Genomic DNA, 21,866 nt, shown 5'->3' with positions numbered 1-21,866 from the left:
TCCCTCTCTCCCCTTTTTCACACAGACAATCATAAACACTTTTTTTCACCGTCACTTTCTTTGTCTCGCTCTCCTTTTTTACAGGACCATTAAACAGCCAAGCCATGGCTACGTTTAGTCTAAGGCAGAAGTCATTGCCAATTTTGGCGGCATATCAGTCTTTAAAGCTTTGAATGTGTTTCTTTGTTTCAGTGAACTCTCACATCTTTTATATCAGTATATTAATACATATCTGTATTTAATTATCAGTTGTTTACTTCAACATCAGTATACTATATATATATATACAGTGGTGTGAAAAAGTGTTGGCCCCCTTCCTGATTTCTTATTTTTTTGCATGTTTGTCACACTTTAATGTTTCAGATCATCAAACAAATTTAAATATTAGTCAAAGATAACACAAGTAAACACAACATGCAGTTTTTAAATGAAGGTTTTTATTATTAAGGGAAAACAAAATCCAAAACTACATGGCCCTGTGTGAAAAAGTGTTTGCCCCCTAAACCTAATAACTGGTTGGGCCACCCTTAGCCACTGCATCTCAATAGGATTCAGATCAGGACCAACAAGGGGGCCAACACTTTTTCACACCACTGTATATATATATATATACACACACACACACACACACACACACACCATACACATACACACACTAAGTAATTCACGTTGTAATACTGAAACAGCAATTAATTACAAACAATTACTCAAGAACAAAACGTGTTTGAGCAAACACGCACTTAATTAATTTCAATAAGGCCACTGACAGGACTGGATGTTTTAATATCTATGCATGTGCCAAAAATAAAAGTTGACATAATCCATTCCCTTATCACTCTGTTCAGCAACCACAATGACAGTAAAAATAGGTTCATCATCTGGAGTAATTAAGAACATTAGGCTGAAGCATTGACTCACGTTTGGGAAAAATGACACATCACATGCCCATATTTGGTTCTACCAAAAACGCATTCCTTCACACATGCTCATGAGGAAGGCCACATTTTCTGAGTATAAGGAATAGTTAGGTGTCTAGAGACAAAAGGACAGGAAAATGTAAAAACTACTGATGAAATAACTTTAAACTCTTTCAAGTCATGTCTAATGATCCCTGGTATGAGCTTTATCATCAAGGCCAACGTCTTCAGGGAATATGACACAGACTGAATGTGTAAAGAAAGTCTGCAGAGGAGCCAGGTACACAAGCCAGGTACCTCTTGTAAGGAATGTTAAAGTACTTAACAACTGTTTTACTGAAATACAACATCTGTCTTCTTAGCAACTAACTGTAGGGGCTTTAACTGCGAGAGCTTTAAAAGACCAGACAATGAAGTGTCAAAATGAAAATTCGCAAGTCATAAAGTTTGTATACTCTGAACACAAACATTATGTCATGCTTTAATTAAGTTCACAGATGTGTTTACATGTCTTTGATTTCAAGTCTTGCGTGCAAGTTCTAAACCGTTAAACGCATTGTTAAATGTACTGTAATATCTCCTCTCTCTGGATTTCTGTCATTTACACACTTACACGTAGGTGTCTTATGAATTTAAGCTTCATCCCCTCTGATATAATGGTCTATATAAAAATTCTGCTATATCATGGATTATTTTATTAGTAGCCTACCCTAACAGTGGCAGAATACTGATGAGGTACAGTAACATTTTGCTAATTAATTATGTCATGTTGTCATGAGCCTCTCCTTCAGTAAACTTGTGAATGGAAAATTGGACTCACGGCATTCAAAAGAAACGCCAACTTCATTTCCCACTGGAATGAGCATGAGAATCCAGTTAGCTAAGTTTCACTGTAACCACAGGCAACCAACCAAGAAAAGTTTGGGAAAGGAACAATACCACATTTTGGAAGATTAAGTGCTTTTATGCAATATTCAAAAACTCCAGCTTCCCGCTCAAGAAGAAAAAACTGAAAGTAAAACTGATTGTGAATTAATATTAAAATTAAACACAACAGCATTCACCTACAGAATTTTTAATATACAAAACATAATAATATTAATTATATGTTGTTGTTTTTGGGGTAACTTTGTTAGCACATATACGTTTGTGTGAAATATAAACATGGGTTTCACTATATGGTGGTCCTCATTGTCCTCGTGTTTCTCAATCAAGCAAATTATATTTCCAGCATTTGGTTGCAACATTCACTATGACAATCCACCACTAACATGTCTAAATTCCATAAATGTTTTCTCTCTTTTCCAGCAAGTACAATTCAACTGACTTGATGTGAATGTTTTTTTTTTATTGTAAATTTTGCAATGTTTAAAAATATCATTAAAATAAGTTTTATAGCTTTGAAATACTCATTTAATTCTATATGTAGAAATTTGACATTTTAATAAATATATACTTTTTCCATCAACATCTAAGTCTAATTGGAGTAACAGTCTTAATGTGCTGTTTTAAAACGACTCATTAATCATAATCCAGCAGTTTACAGTATCATGTTTGGTGGGTTGGGCTGTTCTCACTTGACCTTTTCACTTGACCCTATGTTAAATTGCAGCACTGTTTTATTCTGTTGTCAGGGAGTTCAAACAAACTGTCAGAAAATATTGAAATATTTTGTTTGTGGTCATTATGACTAATAATAACTGATTAAATACAGCTGAAGAGTGGGCGAAAGACACCAGATGTAGCTGAGGAGAACCTAGTGGAACACAATCGTGGGAGCATCTTGCCGTTGAGAAAGGGAGATATCTTAGACATCCTAAAAGTAAAACTGATGCATCTTTTCTCAGAAACATGAAATCAGTATATCAGAGCCATTGAAGAGTATAATTCATTTATACATTTACAGAACCAAATATGAATTTAATGAATAAACTGAAAATGCAAAATATGAACCTACACCTACTCTCTATGTCTAAAAGCAAGATTCTGCTGATGTATTTCTATCTATACTACATTCTGATTGATCAGAAACTTGCTTAACTTTTGTGCAGTGTCCGTGGAAAATGCCAGCCATGCTGATTAAGGCTCTTCAAAGTGAAATATCTTGATTTATGTGGATTTAAGGAACCTATTCTAGACTAAAAAGTGCAGATGAGTGATAAAGTGATAAGGAACAGGAAATTATAGCCTTTATTTAACTTCAAAGCCTAGAAAGCTTGGACGTCATCTCTTGCCTCTTTTACTTGCACATATCTTGTTTTTCTCATTTCAAATTGCACAAATAAGCATCTGGCATTTAATAAACCCAAGTTTTCAAGAAGCTTATTTATTATATAACCAAGTCAAGTTTCAAGAGAATGAAGGAGATACCAGGTGATGGGCCGTTACACAAGGAGAGCTGGACAGGACCGTATAAATACAACAATTCAGCAGCAGGACCAGTGTCTGCTCCTTTGTGCAAGGAGGAACAGAAGGAGCACTGCCAGAGCCTTACAAAATGACCTCCAGCAGGCTACTGGTGTGCATGTTCCTGATTAAACTGTCAGAATCATGTCAGATTTCATACGGGTGGCATGGGAGCCTGACATCCTCTAGTAGGACCTGTGCTTACAGCCCAGCAGCATGCAGCTCGATTGGCATTTGCCAGAGAACACCAGAATTGGCAACCCACCGCTGGCACCCCATTCTCTTGAGAGCAGGTTCACACTGAGCACATGTGACAGAAGTGAAAGAGTCATCTGCTCCTTTGTGCAAGGAGGAACAGAAGGAGCACTGCCAGAGCCTTACAAAATGACCTCCAGCAGGCTACTGGTGTGCATGTTCCTGATTAAACTGTCAGAATCATGTCAGATTTCATACGGGTGGCATGGGAGCCTGACATCCTCTAGTAGGACCCGTGCTTACAGCCCAGCAGCATGCAGCTCGATTGGCATTTGCCAGAGAACACCAGAATTGGCAGCCCCACCGCTGGCACCCCATTCTCTTGAGAGCAGGTTCACACTGAGCACATGTGACAGAAGTGAAAGAGTCTGTAGTTGCCATGGGGAATGTTATGCTGCCTGCAACATCATCCAGCATGATCCATTTGGCGGTGGGTGGTCTGGGAAGGAATATACTTGGAGGGCCACAAAGACATGTTAGCCAACGGTACCCTTACTGCTGTCAGGTACCGGAATGAATTCCTCAGGGCCACTGTCAGACCTGATGCTGGTGCAGTGGGCCCTGGGTTCCTCCTAGTGCATGACAATGAGTATGTAGGCAGTTTCTGGATGATAAAGTCATTGATGCTATTGACTGGCCTTCATAATCCTCAGACCTGAATCCAATTTGGGATGTTATGTATCGGAGCATCCACAGCCACCAAGTAACACCACAGATTGTCCAGGAGCTCACTGATGCCATCCATTCTCTCATCAGAAGCATGCCTAGATGCTGTTGGAAGTGCATACAGGCATGTGGGGGCCATAAACACTATTGACTTAATAAGTTGATGAAATTCATTCAAGTTGGATCAGCCTGTAATTTTCCTGTTTTACTTAGATTTTTGGTGTGATTTTGAATTTAGCACTCATTGGGTTAATGATGTTGGCTTTTCATTGACCATTATCACGTCATTTTATTCTCAACGAATTACACAATGTATATAAGTTACTGTAAACTGAGGTCATTTTTTAAAATTAAAATCTTAAAGATTAATTTGTTTTACCAAAGTATTCGCAAATGTTAATGCAATATACTGATATGGAGAATAACAATGACATTTGAAGCACAAAGCTCTTGCCAAATAGATAAGGCACAGGATATGACCAATGAGGAGAGAGCGTTGAATTAGGCAAAACATGTCCTGTGTCACACCCTTGAGCTCCAAGAGTCACAACAAATTTATATATCCAGGGCTACCAAAACAGCTTGTACTTAAAGAGTGAGCAAAGCGCTTCAGGGGGTAAACAGGAAAGTTGAAACATCCAATAGGACATGCCATGAACTCTTTAACATTTCCACGAAATTGCATGTTTTTCTAAAGGGGTGATGGGTGTTGCTGATGGGAAATGTGATTTTTTTTGAAGGCCAAACAATGACTGAGTATTTTGAAATAGATACTGTATGCTTGGATATAAACAGATGTGTTTTTCAGTTGAGAAATGCTGAGCAGGCATCTTTTATTTAATGTCCCCCCAAAAATGTTCTCTATATTTTTTTAAACCAATAGTTAGTTTTGAGTCTAATTTATTTAATTTGACAATATTATGACATCTTTTATCTGTTTAAGACATCACTGTAACATTAAATATCAGGGCTTTCCTTTACTGGCCAATTAAAACTAGGTTGCTAACAAGAGGCATTTTGTTCAACAAGGTTACATAACTGAAGACATAATATGGCAAAACAATTGTATCTGGCAAACCCAAAGACACTAAAACACAGCCTTAAAGGGTGTATACAAAAGAAAATTATTAGTCTTCAGATTTATGAAATGATTCAGAGGCTGAGAGTTAAAAGCCTTGAGAGTCAAAACTTGTGTTAACCTGTTTTGTGGTTGCGGTGCCTAGGAATGGAAGCTGTGGTTACAGTCAGAGTACAAACTGTGGTCAGAATCTTCTCCTCATCTGCATGCACATCCACAGCCACATTAACTGGTACTAAAAAATCACAAAAAACAGTAATATATTAACGTGTGTTTTTCTGTATGTGAATCGTTGTTCTTAATCTGTCCAAAATCATTTGGCTCTTGCCACCTTCCACTGTAAACCACATTATAGCTCACAGAAGAAAAAAACCCAATAATATTCAGCCTTAGCAGTATGTCAATTCAGCTTTTAATCATCACTACCTATGTTTTGGTGAGATTAAATAAATGGTGACTAGTGCTACAAATATGTGATTTATGGCTGGTTTTCAAAACCAGCCATAAGTCACATATTTGTAGCACTAGCCACCAATACATTGTATGGGTTGATTTTTCTTTTATGCCAGAAATCATTAGTAAATCAAGAAAAGATCATGTTCCATGAAGATATTTTGTAAATTTCATTCTGTAAATATATCAAAACTATATTAGTAATATACGTTGCAAAGGACTTCATTTGGACAACTTTAAAGGCGATTTTCTCAATATTTAGATTTGTTTGCACCCTCAGATTCCAGATTTGCAAGTAGTATCTTGGCCAAATATTGTCCATGCATCAATGGAAAGCTTATTTATTCAGCTTTCAGATGATGTATAAATCTCAATATATATATATATATACAGTATATAGCCTATAAATAATGTTTACTTTGAATTTCATTAACATTACATCAACATGAATTTCAACATTACACACAACTGATTTTGATCTATACCTAAATATATTATAGCTAAAAAAAAAGTCAATGTAAAACATATCCATGTGTGATGCATACAAATTTTAAGTCATGACTGTACACTGTACCTCTGAGACATTGTGGTGTACAGGATATTACATCACTTGGAAAACCAGTAGCTTGGACTGAAATTAGACAAATGTGTAGAGAAGAAAAAAAAACAATAGAGTGGAATAGTACAGAACAGATGAGTAAAAACATCTGGAAGCAGTAGCTATACGCATCTGGGGATTATGCAGAATCAGATTTCAAAAAGGATTTAACAATTATTAAATATGTTGTTTGTATGTAATAACACATTTGGAGTGGCGAGTGTCTGCGCTTTAACCTGTGTAACCTTACCTTTTAGTTTTTGGCCATGTGACATAAACCATCTGTTTGAGGAGAACCCTATCACTTTCTTCTGTGATGATTCAAGCTTCTATAAAGAACAGCGCGCCGGTGAATAAACAGAATGGGAAACCTGATCGAATGAGAGCACGAAATTCCTGAACGATGCTGTTGCTAAAGCGGTTGAATGAATAATTCGTGGTCTTTCTTTATCTCCTTTGTAGACCCTATTTCTGGGATTGCGACATCAGTGAAAGTTACTTGTGACTCAGAATTGAGCTCGGATGGTGTGTCGGCATTGTATCAGCTGTGAGTGTTGTGTATGCACGCACAGCACATCGATCAATCGCGATTTCAACAGTTTTCACTGTTTAAAATGTCCAGTGCGTCGCTAAGTTGCTGTTTAAAACATGTCACTCTCGCTCTCGGTCGTGTAGGACGCGCTGCCACCGTGTGGCTGGAAATGTATTCGCTGTTTTGCACTATTAGCATTAGCTTCGTGAGTTATATAAACAACCGCAGTAATGCAGTTGCTTTTCACGGAGCTCCATGGTCGAAATTCTGAATTATGTATTGCATCAAAACTGTCAGAGTTAACGCTACTTAACGAAATATGTTTAAAACTCATAAATAGCTTAAAACGTGTGTGTGTGTGTGTGTTTAGGATCATATGTCAGCGTGAATCAGAATTACGGATAAGTTACTAGATTTCAAAGTCCAAATGTTTTTACTATAGGAATGAGTTCAATGAGGTCATTAATAGTTGCCTGATATTCTTGGGATCACAATTTCTCAGTGTCGCCACGAGGCGCCGTGGCTTAGTTGGTTAAAGCGCCTGTCTAGTAAACAGGAGATCCTGGGTTCGAATCCCAGCGGTGCCTTTTGCCTGTTTTCATTTATTTAATCAGGGACAATGCTCATTAATAGTGCATAAGTATGTCAAATGTGCCAGATTTAGCCAACACTGGCTAAATTTCATCCGTGGTCCCTTTGTGGTATGATTATTCTGTGACTATTGTGCTTGTACCTTTAGCTGTGAATCTCTGGTCTTGATGGCAAGTTTTAGGTGATGACATGAATTCTTACTTTAAACACTAAGTGCATACTGTTTGTGTTCATTTATGGTTTATTATTTAAAAAGCATCTTATCACAAACAACTAGATTAGAAAGATATTTCATTTAGACATTTTCTATAGGGGCTCATCTCGGTACGGTTAGACATTTAAAAAAATAATTGCAAAACTTATTAGTACTGAACAATTTGTTAATATGCTAATTGTACTTGCTACGCTGGCATATCCTTGTTAGCACCTTAATGATGGTGTATTTTTTTCCATCACAGCTTACATTTGTTTTTTAACAGCAAGAGGCTTCTGCAGCTGCAGGCCATGCAAATCGTGCACCTTCCACTCCATGTTTTCCAGGACAGTGTAGTTGTAGGTCTTGTAATTAAGCATGTCTCGGGCACGGAACACCTTGTTGGATTCGTACAGGTTGCTCCAGTAGCGTGGGAGGGGTTTGAAACCCCCCAGATGAGCAAGCTCGTCATTGTAGGCCCATTGCTCAGAATCCAGTTTAAGGATATGGCGGGTGGCAATTCCACGGCCACAACGGGCGGCAATGTCCAGCTCAATATCTTTCTCCATTTCCTCACGGGATGGCAGGCGGAAAGAACCATCCAACACTGACAGGACAAATTGAGACTGGGGAAATAGGCGAGGAAACAATGAGCATGTTTACATGCACACCAGTAAGCTGATAACTCACAAATATCAGCTTATTATAATAACCATTTTTCCCTGTTTACATGCACATCAGTAACCTGACAACGCAAGTAAGCTGCGTTTACATGACTTCATTAACAAATCAGGTTTTTTCCCTGTAGTGACGTCAAAATATAATCATTTGCGTATCTGACTCCAGAGTCTTCCATACATTTGTCAGTTGTGATGTTAAATTAAGCTTGCAACATGTCAACTTGCAACATGTCGGGAAACTTACAGCTCATATATTATCCTCCAGTGGTGTACTGTAACGAAGTAATAATACTTAGTTACAGTACTTAAGTCTTTTTTGGGAGTATCTGTACTTTACTTGAGTTTTTATATTTCAGCCAACTTTTACTTTTACTCCACTACATTTCCTAATTAAAATTTATACTTTTATACTTTTGATACATTTCCCTGAAGCATATTCGTTACTTACTACAAAATAGTCAGAAGTCAGAAGAACACGGACTGCAGGAAAGCAGGTTTGACGAATCAGAAACAGAAATGTTTTCTTATGTTGGAATGAAACTAAGTACCGGATGAAGTGCTTCTTATTCTTACCCAAAAATACAAAATGGAAGAAAGAGTTCCGCATTGTACACATTATTATATATAATAAACTAAATCACTGGTAAATAAAACACACCTTAGTATCAACATTTTTAGTTTGAGTATCGATACTTTCGATACTCGCTTTGGTATCGATATATCGATACTTAGGATCGATACGTCCATCCCTAATGATTCATTTTCCACTCAAGTCAAGGCTAGGGTGTGCTGTGCGATACAGCATCGTCTGCGATAATGTGGTAAGTGTTGTTGTAATGATGTGCGATCTGACATTATCAAGTAGTGCACGCACGTGATTTATTAGTCTATTAAAACTCAAAATTCCAGGCATTCTAAATTATAGACGGCAAAAAAGTACTTCTGTATGCTTTTTATATTTATATAATTGAATATAGATAACTTAATCTACATCCCACAAAGAGTACCGTTTTTCTGCAGATTTCAGCATGAACATATTTAATAATCATTTTATACAAGTTCAGTAAAGCAATAAGTGACCTACATTTTAGACATAATATTGCCTGTTTTTGCAAAATTTTGCTAACGAAAATAGTTCCTAACAAAGATCACAGCTCTGTTTTGTGTCTCTGAGCAAAGGACGGTATTTACTTATTGAATAAATCAGCTTTTTGAACGAATCGGTTGAATAAATGATTCAGTGATTCACTCATTAACACTGTCAAATGCTTTGTTTCTGAATGAATCAGCCATTTGAACGAATCGGTTGAATCTCAATGACTCACTGATAAACAGTCACTTGCTTTCACCTAATGGCGTTTGAATTTCACATTTCGACTGTTTTTTCCATGTTGTAAATTATTTCAAATATCAGTATTCAACGTTTTATGTTAAAACCAAAACATCAGGCCTATTTATTCATCTGTAACTGCAGTTTAAATGCATCCATGTCCTCTCTGAGACACACAAACTGTGTAAATACATCTAAATGCTATTTCAGATGCAGATTCCAGAAATGTTTTCTTATGTTGGAATGAAAGACACTAAGTACCGGATGAAGTGCTTCTTATTCTTACCCAAAAATACAAAATGGAAGAAAGAGTTCAAACTGAACACAATCTTGCTACTCGAGCTGTGTATGTATGCTGTTTTTATATATATTATTTATTTGCTTCTTTTCCATTTTGCATTTACTTGTACTTTTACTTTCAATACTTAAGTATGTTTAAGATAAAAAATAAAATACTTTTCGTACTTAAGTACAATATCACATACTTTAAGACTTTTACTCAAGTAATATTCTAAACGGTGACTTCAACTTCTACCAAAGTCATTTTCTGGTAAGATATCTGTACTTTTACTTGAGTATGGCTTTCAGGTACTTTATACACCACTGTTATCCTCTCATGCAGTTATAAACGCAGCATTGTGACTGAACCACTTCTACTTCTGCTGCAGGAGATGAGATCATATTATTATCATTTTCTGAGTCATGAAAAAGTCTGCTTTTGTGATATATTTCCTTCTTTCTTTACTGCAAGACGTTTGCTCGGTCTAGATGCACTTAAATCTGCACTAACAATGCGTTGCTGTCACGTATCACATATGCGCACTTCAATAAGCCGACAGAAAGTGGGTTATTGCGTTTACATGCCGTGCGAAATCGGAGTAAGAGGCAAAAAACTACCTGTTGCGACCGGTTTATGCTTATGCCGTTTATAACCTTACTCCGATAAATGAAAACGGGTTACCGCGATTATATGACCAAGTGCGTTTTCAGCTTATTAAGCATAATCGCCTTAAGAACGTGCATGTAAACGCGCTCAATTTGAAGATGTAAGGGAAATTTGAGAAGTATCTCAGTGACACATATTTCCTTCAACAAAATATCCTTTGCTTTGCAACTAACCTGAATATGGAAATGTGGGAAGGGGCATATAGCTCTGCAGATGCCCACTATAAAGAGTGAAGGGTAGGCTGGAGGTATTATAAACTTATAGAGAGGCCAGACGAGGTGCTCCTGCACTTTTACACCCACTTTCTTATCCAGGAATGGGAAGGTGAAGTTGTAGCCTGTACAAAACAGGAACACCTCTGGCTTGGCTCTCTCCCCATTTTTGAACTCTAGTGTGCCATCATCCAGTACAGAGGTTACTGGAGGAGCCTGCTGGACTCCTGGCGGAAGGGGGCAGGTCAACGGCCGCTGTCCATGACTCAGGATGACCTGGAGGTCAATAATGGTACAAAGTAAACAAGGAATTCCAGATAAAATACTTTGGCTGGTAAGCATAAGGTAGAAAGCATACGATCATCTATAAAAAAAAAACAAGAACAAGTTTGGTTTCTTTTGTCACAAGTATTAACACACATTAAAGACTGGAATACATTACACGACTTGTGAAGACAGATTTTAAAACGCTAGGCATCATAGACCTGCCGATTTTGTAAATTGTTACAGAGGAAAATCTGGACGACACAAGTTAAAAAACTGAAGGATGGAATACACTACATGACTTTTAAAATCTGAACAGATTTTTAAAAACTAGGCATCGATTACTTTGTAAACAGTCACAGGGGAAAGACTGGCCATCATACACTAAATGATTGAGGATCACACGCTACCAGACTTTGAAGTCGTTCAGATCACAACAAACTTATGCAGAATCCTATGCCTTGTTGCTAGGAGATGTGTGACAAACAGAATAGTTCTAAAATTGGCTCAAAATATCAAACATGTTTGATATCCTTCAACAGGATAGATTCATACTCTGAACCTAAATATTCTGAGTCTGTGACCATCATACACTATGCCATTTTCTTTGAAGTCTGTCAACTCAAATCTGCAGACTGGCTCTGACTTTCAGCAACTAGTGTCAGCTTCTGCAGACTAAATCGAGCCACAAATTTGGACAAAATTCATGTAGTGTATTCAAGCCTTGAGGATCAAACACTAACAGACTTTTCAAGTTGTTATATGTAAAAAACATCAAACTCATCCAGAAAAGTGCCTCATTTCTAGGAGGCGCATGACAAAAGAAAATATGTATTCAAAAATCGGCTCAGAATATCAAACATGTTTAATGTCCTCTGACTGGATGGAATCAAAATTCTGAAACTAAAAAAATCTGTACCCATCATACAATGTGATTTTCTGTCTAATCTGTCAACTCTTGATTGTCCAAAATCTTCAGACTAAATCTGACTTTCAGAAACTAGTGTTAACTAATTTGGGGAAAGATCTGTGCAAAAGTTATGTAGTATATTCCAGCTTAAGTCAAAAATGCAGCATTACAAATAGTTAAACAATTTAATACTGTGAAAGACCTGAGCATCAACATTGGAGAGCTCCATGGCAATATCTAGTCCAGAGAGACCAGCTCCCAGCAGCACCACTGACTTTCCCGCCAAAGGTTCAGCACTACGATAATCATGACTGTGCATCAGCCTTCCTAAAAAACATGCAAAATACAATATTTTATAGAATAACTAGAAAATATTTAAATCCCACATGCTACTCAAACTTACATCACCAAAAATATTAATTAGCAATGTTTTGGTCAATCAACCTTCTTCAAGCTTCCCCTTAAGCCTGATGAATGTTGATTGACTAATACATGCTTCATACAGTATATTTTCTAGTTTATATTATACTTACATTGTATGCACCTATGAATGATTTTGAGTGCGCAAGACTATATTTTTAGTAACATTTTATAGTAATAACAACAATTACTAAAACTGCAATCCTTAATCAAGCATGCATTACAGTATGTGTACATAAAATGCATTCATAAATTATAATACATGACATTTCCATTATTCACTGTGATATGAAAAAGCCTTGCACTTTGTGAAATAGATAACAAAGACTCCGGTCTCAACATCAGAAGGAACATAAAGGTCTAACTTAAACTTAATTTACCTATTGATTAGGGCTGCACGATTATGACAAAACACATAATTGTCGATTATTCCCTTGAAATTGTAATTGCGATTATTAATTACGATTATCACAATTTACATTGAATGATGTTTATACCATTGTTTGATGCAACTGCATGCCGTATTTTTATATGAAAATAAACAAGCTGGAAACACTCTAACTGAAAAACCTTTAGTGCTCTTCTATAGTATTAAGCCTTCAAATGTCAAATATACATCGGATTGGTTTCTTCTTTAAATTATAAAAAAAGTTAAAATATGAATGGTATTATAATGTTATACTAAAACTAAAACAATGGAAAAACTGTTAAGATAACATGTAGAAACAAAAAAACATATCTTAAGCGTGCAGAATAACATAAGTGGACTTTGAACGATTAATTGCGGCTTTGAACGATTACGTAATTCTGGCATCCATAATTGTAATCGTGATTAGAAATTTGATTAATTGTGCAGTCCTACTATTGATAAATGTTAAATAATATAATGATTAACCAAAACAGGGTCTACTTTCCAGCCAAAGCCATGGTTCGATCTAAAGCATTTCTCAGTAGATCCTCACTCTGACTGATAAACTGATAACATGTTGCAACAGCAAAGAACGCCTAAGAATTTGCAAGTCTCAGCAACTTTCAAAGGTATTTTGCTGCCAAGTACACAGATAATTGGCTTTAAAGATGTCAGACTCTTTTGATTTATTTTGCCGAGTTAAACCAGATTACATAATGTAAGGAAGGGAAAACCTTTGAATTTTTCCAGTCCAGGTATTGCAGGGATGTAGGGGTCATAGAAATGTCTGGAATAAACACACATCATTTAATTTGTAAGACTCAATTTGTAACAATCCATTTTTTTCACCTGATTATATAATGAAATCGTACCCTGGAAAACTGGCACAGTATATAAGTGAAAGTGCAATACAGTTTTATTGCATCATTAGTTACTGTTTAATCCACTGCACTCAATGGCCTTATTGATCAAGGCATGTACATTTTAACTATATCTGCACATAGGAAGGTTTTACAGAGAATGTTTCACTCTGTTTGCTGTTCACTTACCCATTGCACACCATAACAGCATCAAATCTCTCTGTAGTGGATTTGCTGTGGTCTTCGCCATCGTTGGAGGTGACATCCCAAGCCAACCCATTCCACCCACCCTTCACGTCAACTGGGGTCACTGAAGCCACTGAGGTGCCAAACTTGTTGGAAGAGAGAAATACACCTATCAATACTTCATGTCAAATTCAGCCTGATGGTTATCAAGCAACAGCAACATGCATCAGCAACATTCAGTCCTTTGTACTGGCAACCATTAATTATCTAGTAGTTTTCCACAATCCCACAGACTGATCATAAATGTACAGTAAAGATAAGGTATGTGATTTTTTTTTACAGGTTAGTCACTTTGACAGACTGGTCATAAACAGTGAAATTAATCATTATGTGTCAAAACTATGCAATGAGCATTCATTTTCCTGAAATGCTGAACATGAACAAAGAAGTGTGAGTATTTTAAAAATGTAAGAACTGGGCTACAAATATTATCTTTTTCACCTGTATGTGGTCCCACAGGCGAAAATGATCACAGTACTGCTCAAGGTACTTCCGTACCTCTGTGTGATGGACAAAAGAGGGGAGATGCTTTGCAAAAGTAAAGTCTGGGAAAGACATCACCTCTTTGGGAATATTGGTTCTAGCATGTGGGAAGAATACATGGCAAAACATTATAAAGCCACAATACTGCTTAATAAATTGTAAATATATATTTCAAGAACAGTTCATAAGGAGGATAAGTTAAAAAAGAAGAAGTTGTTTTACAGTACATTTCAATAAGTAACAATCTTTATCACATGGCATGTAGTAAGATGGTAACTTACAACACATATTGACGCTTTATATTTAATTAAAAAATGTGTTAAGTTACTAAGTGACATCAATCCATGTCGTAATATAATATAAAGTATTTCAGTTACATTAGTGCCATAAAAAGGATAAACACTTCTAAATTCACCTGAGGTCCCTGTACATGCTGCTGTGAATCGGCAAGCCGTTGTCGTAACACCCCACTCTTTCCTCATAGACCCAGGTTCCTCCGATATTCTTGCTGAGCTCGTACACCACAGGTGTCGCGAAGGTGTCCCGGCGGGAGAGAAGATGGCGGGCCGCGCAGAGTCCCGCAGCACCGGCTCCGATAACAGCGACGCGCAGCTTCCCCAAGCCAGACATCTTTATGCAAAATGCGGGTATGAGTTAGGAAGTTGGCACATTGCAAAACAGATGCAAAACCGCAGATAGCCTACATGTTCCATTCTGCTTACTGTATTTCGAGCTGGTATCTACAGCTGTCCTCGGGTGACAGTGTCAGGGTCTGACTCAGTCTCTCAAAGCGACTACGAAAGCTCGTCTAATTATATCGAAGACGTCTTGGAATCTGTCCAGCTACCCCGGCAGCTCAATCAAATGAACCCTTTGTGTTTTGAATAGGGATGGGCGGATCGATACTTTCGAAACTGATGTTGTATCGAAAGGATCGATCCTCACATAAAAATATCGATTATAAGGGCAATTTTTAACCATTAATGTTATTTATTTATCAAGAAACTCGGTGCATAAAATAAGCTTCGAAGTGGAAAAATAGTCTATATTAGCGAATAATTGTGTTGGATAGAACCATTTCTCCTGCTCATCGGAACACACGCAAATGCTGAAAGACAACCAACCAATCACAGACAGCGTTCGCTGCGGACGCATGGCTCACAGTGCTTGTTCAAATAGGGCTGCGTTTCCCAAAAGCATAAGAAGCGTAAGTAGATCTTAAGAAACCATTGCCACATTATTACATTACATTACATAACATTGTTACTATACTGAAAAAATGCCAAACAAATATGAAGCAGCAATAATAATAAATGTTTCTTGAGCAGCAAATTATATTATAATTATTTCTAAAGGATCATGTGACACTGAAGACTGGAGTAATGATGCTGAAAATTCAGCTTTGATCACAGATGCATTTAAAATTACATATTAAAATAGAAAAAAATAATTTTTAATTGTTATATTTCACAATATTGCTCCTTTTACTGTTTTTTTGTTTTGTTTGTTTAAATAAGTGCAGCCTTGGTGAGCATGAGACTTAAAAAATATATTAAAAAATCTTACTGAACCCAAACTTTTGTGTACATGTAATATTTATATTAAATTGGCTAGTTTGTGCAAGTAAATTTATTTAAACTGGTTGTCATAAGTTCAACTGGATTGTGTTGTGTTCTGTAATTGCCGTTAATAAATCCGTCAGAAAAAAAAAATGCTAAAGTTTCACCTTTAGGGGTACAACAGCCTGGCAGCCTTTTACAAAAATTAACCATGGTTTTATTACAGTAACCACATTTTACCACAGTATTTGTAGTAAAACTGCAGTAACCACAAATTTACCATGGTAATAATAATAATACCTTTGAGTACTTATGTAACACCATGTTTATTTTTCATGAGGTACCCTCAAAGGTGCACCTTTGTAACTTATCTACCCTTAAAACATGCATACTTGTATGGTACTAATATGCTCACTTTTAGGGGTATAGTTGCATTTTTGAGGTTACTGCCCCAGTAAAGGGCTAAAATACAATTATAGTATATTTTATTTCTGACAGTGTAAACAAAAAAAGGCCTATGAAATGTTTTTAAAAAAACATGGCTAATATTAAGTGAATATAATTACTGATTATATTCTTTTAATAATTTAAAAGATCAGTTTAGTTTAAAGGTATCGTATCGGTATCGATATCGACGATACTGGGCTTGAAAATATCAGTATCGGCTCGAAAATAAAATAAGAAGTATCACCCATCCCTAGTTTTGAAGTTGCATTTTCATCGCAAATTGACTAGAGAAAAAAAACAATACAATAAAACTTAAATATATGAAAACAACAGTATTATAAAATGCACGTTATATTTTTTTTTATTAAGTTTAGGGAGAAAGAAAAAATCTTACTGAACCCAAACTTTTGTGTACATGTAATATTTATATTAAATTGGCTAGTTTGTGCAAGTAAATTTATTTAAACTGGTTGTCATAAGTTCAACTGGATTGTGTTGTGTTCTGTAATTGCCGTTAATAAATCCGTCAGAAAAAAAAAATGCTAAAGTTTCACCTTTAGGGGTACAACAGCCTGGCAGCCTTTTACAAAACGTTAAAAAAACATGGCTAATATTAAGTGAATATAATTACTGATTATATTCTTTTAATAATTTAAAAGATCAGTTTAGTTTAAAGGTATCGTATCGGTATCGATATCGACGATACTGGGCTTGAAAATATCAGTATCGGCTCGAAAATAAAATAAGAAGTATCACCCATCCCTAGTTTTGAAGTTGCATTTTCATCGCAAATTGACTAGAGAAAAAAAACAATACAATAAAACTTAAATATATGAAAACAACAGTATTATAAAATGCACGTTATATTTTTTTTTATTAAGTTTAGGGAGAAAGTAAGTCACACGGATATGTGGAAAATAATTGTTGTAAGTCTTCTTCATTTACATGCATGATTTTTCATAATAAAACTATGGAAGCCCGTTTCCGCCACTGAATAAAAAAATATAATTCTGTAAGTCATAATAATGAGAAACTTTCTCAAAATTATGACTTAGTATCTCGTTATAATGACTTATTTTCTCATAATAATGACTTAGTTTCTCGTAATAATTAGAAACTTTCTCGAAATAATGATAATACCAATATTTCAGTTAAGAAATCCAGGCATTTTATGAAGAAATGAAAGCCATTACACATATAAACTTAATTTATAGATGTTTATTTCGATGATTTATTAGTTTTATTAGCTGTCCCTTTCATGCATAAGCGTGCTGTCACTCTTGCGTTGCGCAGGCGTCGTTGTTTTTTTTTTTGGATTAGGTTAAGTCATTATTATGAGAAAGTTTCTCATTATTACGAGATACTAAGTCATTATTTCGAGAAAGTTTCTCATTATTACGAGAAACTAAGTCATTATTATGAGAAAATAAGTCATTATAACGAGATACTAAGTCATAATTTTGAGAAATTTTCATTATTATGACTTACAGAATTATATTTTTTTATTCAGTGGCGGAAACGGGCTTCCATACAAAACAGCTTAGTCTATCTACATGCACTTTCGTTTTTACATTAGCAATTGCAATAATTGTTTAAAAGTTGAAATATGAATTGCGGTATGCTTGAGAAGATGTCACTTGCCAGCAATAGTTGTTTTCAGTATTTCACCAACCCACACCTGCATATGGATACAGGTCACGTCGTTGCTTGTTGGATTCAGCATATCTTCCATATACCAACATTCCTCGCGCACTTTTCTGACATGACTTCAATCGTGCAGTTTTAACTTCCTCAAAACGATAAATTCTCGCTGCGAGCAGGGTTCGAACCTGCGCGGGGAGACCCCATTGGATTTCAAGTCCAACGCCTTAACCACTCGGCCATCGCAGCGCCGGAACTACTTCTTTTTAATTGTTATTAAAGTACCGGAACAATAACTACTCACAACAACCACTTGAATAAAGTAACTTTATTCAATTGAAAACGCTCCGCGCAAAAAAATAATAAAAAAAGTAACACCATCTTGCTTTTAGTGCACGCTAATGTTACTGTTTGGGCCTATACTATTTTATTTTGACAATGAACTAATTTCCACATTGATCTTGATAATAATTATTTACATTTGAGTTTAATTAAGGTATAAATCGTACCGTTAATGGATGCTGAGAGGACAAATGCAGCTTCCGCGGACCTCCAGCAAACAGGCACTGGCCTACTTTCTCGTTTTACCAAACAGAGCGTCACATGATGGATTTGGTTGCGAGATGCCCTCCCCCCATTCTAATTTTTTTGGTTGTAATTAATTAATAAACCGGTTTGTTTCAGTATAACTTATGACAGTACGAATAAACTAACAAACTATAATAAACTACTCAATGATTTGATTAAACAGTTTCTTACAAACAATGAAGATTTTCCAGACTACATGTCTAACAAATTAGGAGCGCACGTCATGGAAACTTCGAGAGTCCAGGGGTTCACTGAACCCAAACAGATCCATTTTATTCGGATTGTTGTTTTCACAACCAGGAGACGTCTCGCCTTTATCCACATCACCTTTGAATGCGTCGACTAGTAAAACCCATTTGGCACCTTCATTTTTTCTTGAGAATAGTATAGAGTTAACCTTATACTCAGAGGCGTCATGCCCATTCAAAGTGAATGGCACGTGCCCTCTCAGATTTTTGAGCCAAATAGATTTTGAATGCAGCTTCCAAAAGACAAAAAATAGCCGATTAATATTTTCTATATTTAATACAACCACACCGGCGTGATTAGAATGTTCAGCGCGTCGTATCTTCAGCTGCTAAATTCAAATCTGCGTTCGCTGGCGCTGAGCCAGAGACAGACGCGTTTTTACAGCGCGGCGCATTATAACCAATCACACAAGATGCTGTTGAGCTTATGAATGCAATGACCAATCAGAGGTGTTCAGATGAGTCATCGCTAAAATGCCAGTGTTTTCTTCACTCGCTCTCTCACTGAATACCTTTCTGGCAAATTCTGTCGTCAGAAACAACAAAGTGCAAATGTTTGTACTAATCTGTAAGATATTAATTTCACAGTGTAAACAGCTTCAGTGATTTTAATGGGAGTGTTTGAGAGTGCTTGAACTAGACTGTCAGTGAAAATGTACAATGAAAGTGTTATGATTAGTAGCCTAACTTGCGATGTTTTTATTCACATTAACTTTCAATGTTAAATTCACATTAAATATAAACTCAGTCGTATTAACAATGTGTTATGGCATGACACCCACATCTGTTAGTTAAGTAAACAAACAGGTTTTTATGCATAGTTAATATATTACATTATTAGATTACTTTGACCAAAATAGATTAACATAATCTATAAAGGTGAGAATTATGTTCTGTATAAAGGTGCCCCCCCCCCCCCCTCCCCCCCCCCCCCCCCCCCCCCCTCTCGCTCCCAGCTCTACACTGTCCTATTTAAATAAAGACAAAAACATCAAAAATAGACCCTAAGTAAAGTAAACAAACAGCTCACCCATTTAGAAATCAACACTTTATGTCAAGTCAAAATCAAACTCTAGACGGCTTGAAAACATGATCTGTGGGGGTTTAAGTGAGCAATCAGCTCGGTGGAACTGAAGGTACATCTTCATGTCTGTGACCAGTGCCCAACTCGTGCCCCCTCAAAAATAATGAGTGCATGACGCCCCTGCTTATACTTATTTAATTAAATTCTATTACTGTGTGTCTTGTTAAGACAACTTAAAATACAGAAACGTCTTCCATTTTTGTGGCTGTTTTCTTATATTTTTTCGATTGACAAATACACAAATGTACACATTTCTTATAGCTGTCCTTTTGAAAAAAAAGTACAGTATGCTATGTATAATTTTTGCAAATAAATAAAAACTACAATGTGATATTTTTCTCTCCTTGCTGGTAAGTAACAAGCATGTATGTTTCAGGCAACATCCAGTAGGTGGAGGTATAATAATACCACAGAAATGCCCAAATCTGCACTGTTACAGCATCCAGAAAGTACTCACAGCGCTTCACTTTTTCCACATTTTGTTATGTTACAGCCTTATTCCAAAATGGATTAAATTCATTATTTTCCTCAAAATTCTACAAACAATACCCCATAATGACAACGTGAAAGAAGTTTGTTTGAAATCTTTGCAAATTTATTAAAAATAAAAAACGAAAACAATCACATGTACATAAGTATTCACACTCAAAATTGAGCTCAGGTGTATCCTGTTTCCACTGATCATCCTTGAGATGTTTCTACAACTTGATTGGAGTCCACCTGTGGTAAATTCAGTTGATTGGACATGATTTGGAAAGGCACACGTGTGTTTATATAAGCTCCCACAGTTAACAGTGCATGTCAGAGCACAAACCAAGCCATGAAGTCCAAGGAATTGTCTGTAGACCTCCGAGACAGGATTGTATCGAGGCACCGATCTGGGTAAGGGTACAGAAAAATTTCTGCAGCACTGAAGGTTCACAGAAGCATGTAGTCTCTGTTACTCTTAATGGAAGAAGTTTGAAACAACCAGGACTCTTCACTGGCCTTCTGGCCAAACTGAGCAACTGATGAAGAATAAAAACACACTTGGCTTTTGCAAAAAAGCACCTAAAGGACCCTCAGACTGTAAGAAACAAGATTATCTGGTCTGATGAACCTCAATTCTATGCATCTTGCTTGAAGGAATCCAGCTCTGCTCATCACCTGCAGAGTACCATCCCAAAAGTAAAGTGTGCTGGTAGCAGCCTCATGCTGTGGGGCTGTTTTCAGAGGCAGGGACTTGTCAGAGTAGAAGAAAAGCTCAGTGCACAAAAATGTTCAGATAGCGTTAATGTATTAAAGGCTCCTGTTAGAGGGACCTTTATTATGAAACTGGAGTCGTAATAGAACTTCGGTAGAGGGCAGTGTAGTTTGATGAGCTGCCGCTGTTTGCTGTGTTTGAGTGATCTGTCCGAGTCGTCAGCTGCAAGGATGATACTTTCACTTTGTTCGTGGGGATTTTTGCAGATTTAATATCAAGGTGGTAGTCACTGACCACAAAGTAAGCCTATTTTATTTATATTTGTGTTTACAGTGATCGCTACAGTGTTATATGCGTTTGTACCATATGAACATGCCCAGACATGTCATGTAACGATCGTTCTGTAGTATTCAGATCGGGAATATTATTTAACGGACTATCTACACCTTTGATTGTACCTCTGTGGCCCTTCCTTTTCTCTACTAATACACCATCGAAAGCTAATCACCTGTCTCTTCATTATTGGGGCTCTGACCGGCACCCAGGGGGGTTTACTCATCCATTACCTGATCAGAACCTAACAGTCCCAAAGTCTCTACAACAAATTGGTCCTTCGAGCCGGATGAGTATTCCCTTCTGACACGATGGATCCTGATGAGGAGATTGT

At 36.6% G+C, this 21,866-nt stretch overlaps 1 protein-coding gene and 2 non-coding genes across 4 annotated transcripts; 1 reads left to right on the top strand and 2 right to left on the bottom strand.

The window, feature by feature from the left end:
- The first annotated feature begins 7,418 nt into the window (after positions 1 to 7,418).
- Positions 7,419 to 7,492, top strand: trnat-agu (transfer RNA threonine (anticodon AGU)). The gene has a single exon. It is a non-coding gene; the product is annotated as a tRNA-Thr (tRNA).
- Positions 7,493 to 7,714: 222 nt separating this feature from the next.
- LOC107561800 (flavin-containing monooxygenase FMO GS-OX-like 7) lies at positions 7,715 to 18,676 on the bottom strand. Of its 2 annotated transcripts, none has more exons than XM_016246301.1 (8): positions 18,606 to 18,676; positions 14,865 to 15,079; positions 14,408 to 14,546; positions 13,910 to 14,052; positions 13,595 to 13,647; positions 12,234 to 12,358; positions 10,819 to 11,133; positions 7,715 to 8,315 (listed from the first exon to the last, which is right to left on the bottom strand). In XM_016246301.1, the coding sequence occupies exons 2-8, from the start codon at positions 15,077 to 15,079 to the stop codon at positions 7,956 to 7,958; spliced, it is 1,350 nt and encodes a 449-aa protein (XP_016101787.1). In that variant the 5' UTR covers positions 18,606 to 18,676; the 3' UTR covers positions 7,715 to 7,955. The 2 variants fall into 2 exon arrangements, with proteins under 2 accessions (XP_016101787.1, XP_016101783.1); XM_016246297.1 differs by lacking the exon at positions 18,606 to 18,676 and adding an exon at positions 15,172 to 15,337.
- On the bottom strand, positions 18,264 to 18,345 carry trnas-uga (transfer RNA serine (anticodon UGA)). The gene has a single exon. It is a non-coding gene; the product is annotated as a tRNA-Ser (tRNA).
- Positions 18,677 to 21,866: the final 3,190 nt, after the last annotated feature.

This window comes from Sinocyclocheilus grahami, unplaced genomic scaffold, assembly GCF_001515645.1.
Source record: "Sinocyclocheilus grahami isolate Dianchi unplaced genomic scaffold, SAMN03320097.WGS_v1.1 scaffold24.1, whole genome shotgun sequence".
Taxonomy (NCBI): domain Eukaryota; kingdom Metazoa; phylum Chordata; class Actinopteri; order Cypriniformes; family Cyprinidae; genus Sinocyclocheilus; species Sinocyclocheilus grahami.
The sequence above is the reverse complement of the archived record's forward strand: the minus strand, read 5'-3'. Positions and strand labels throughout refer to the sequence as shown.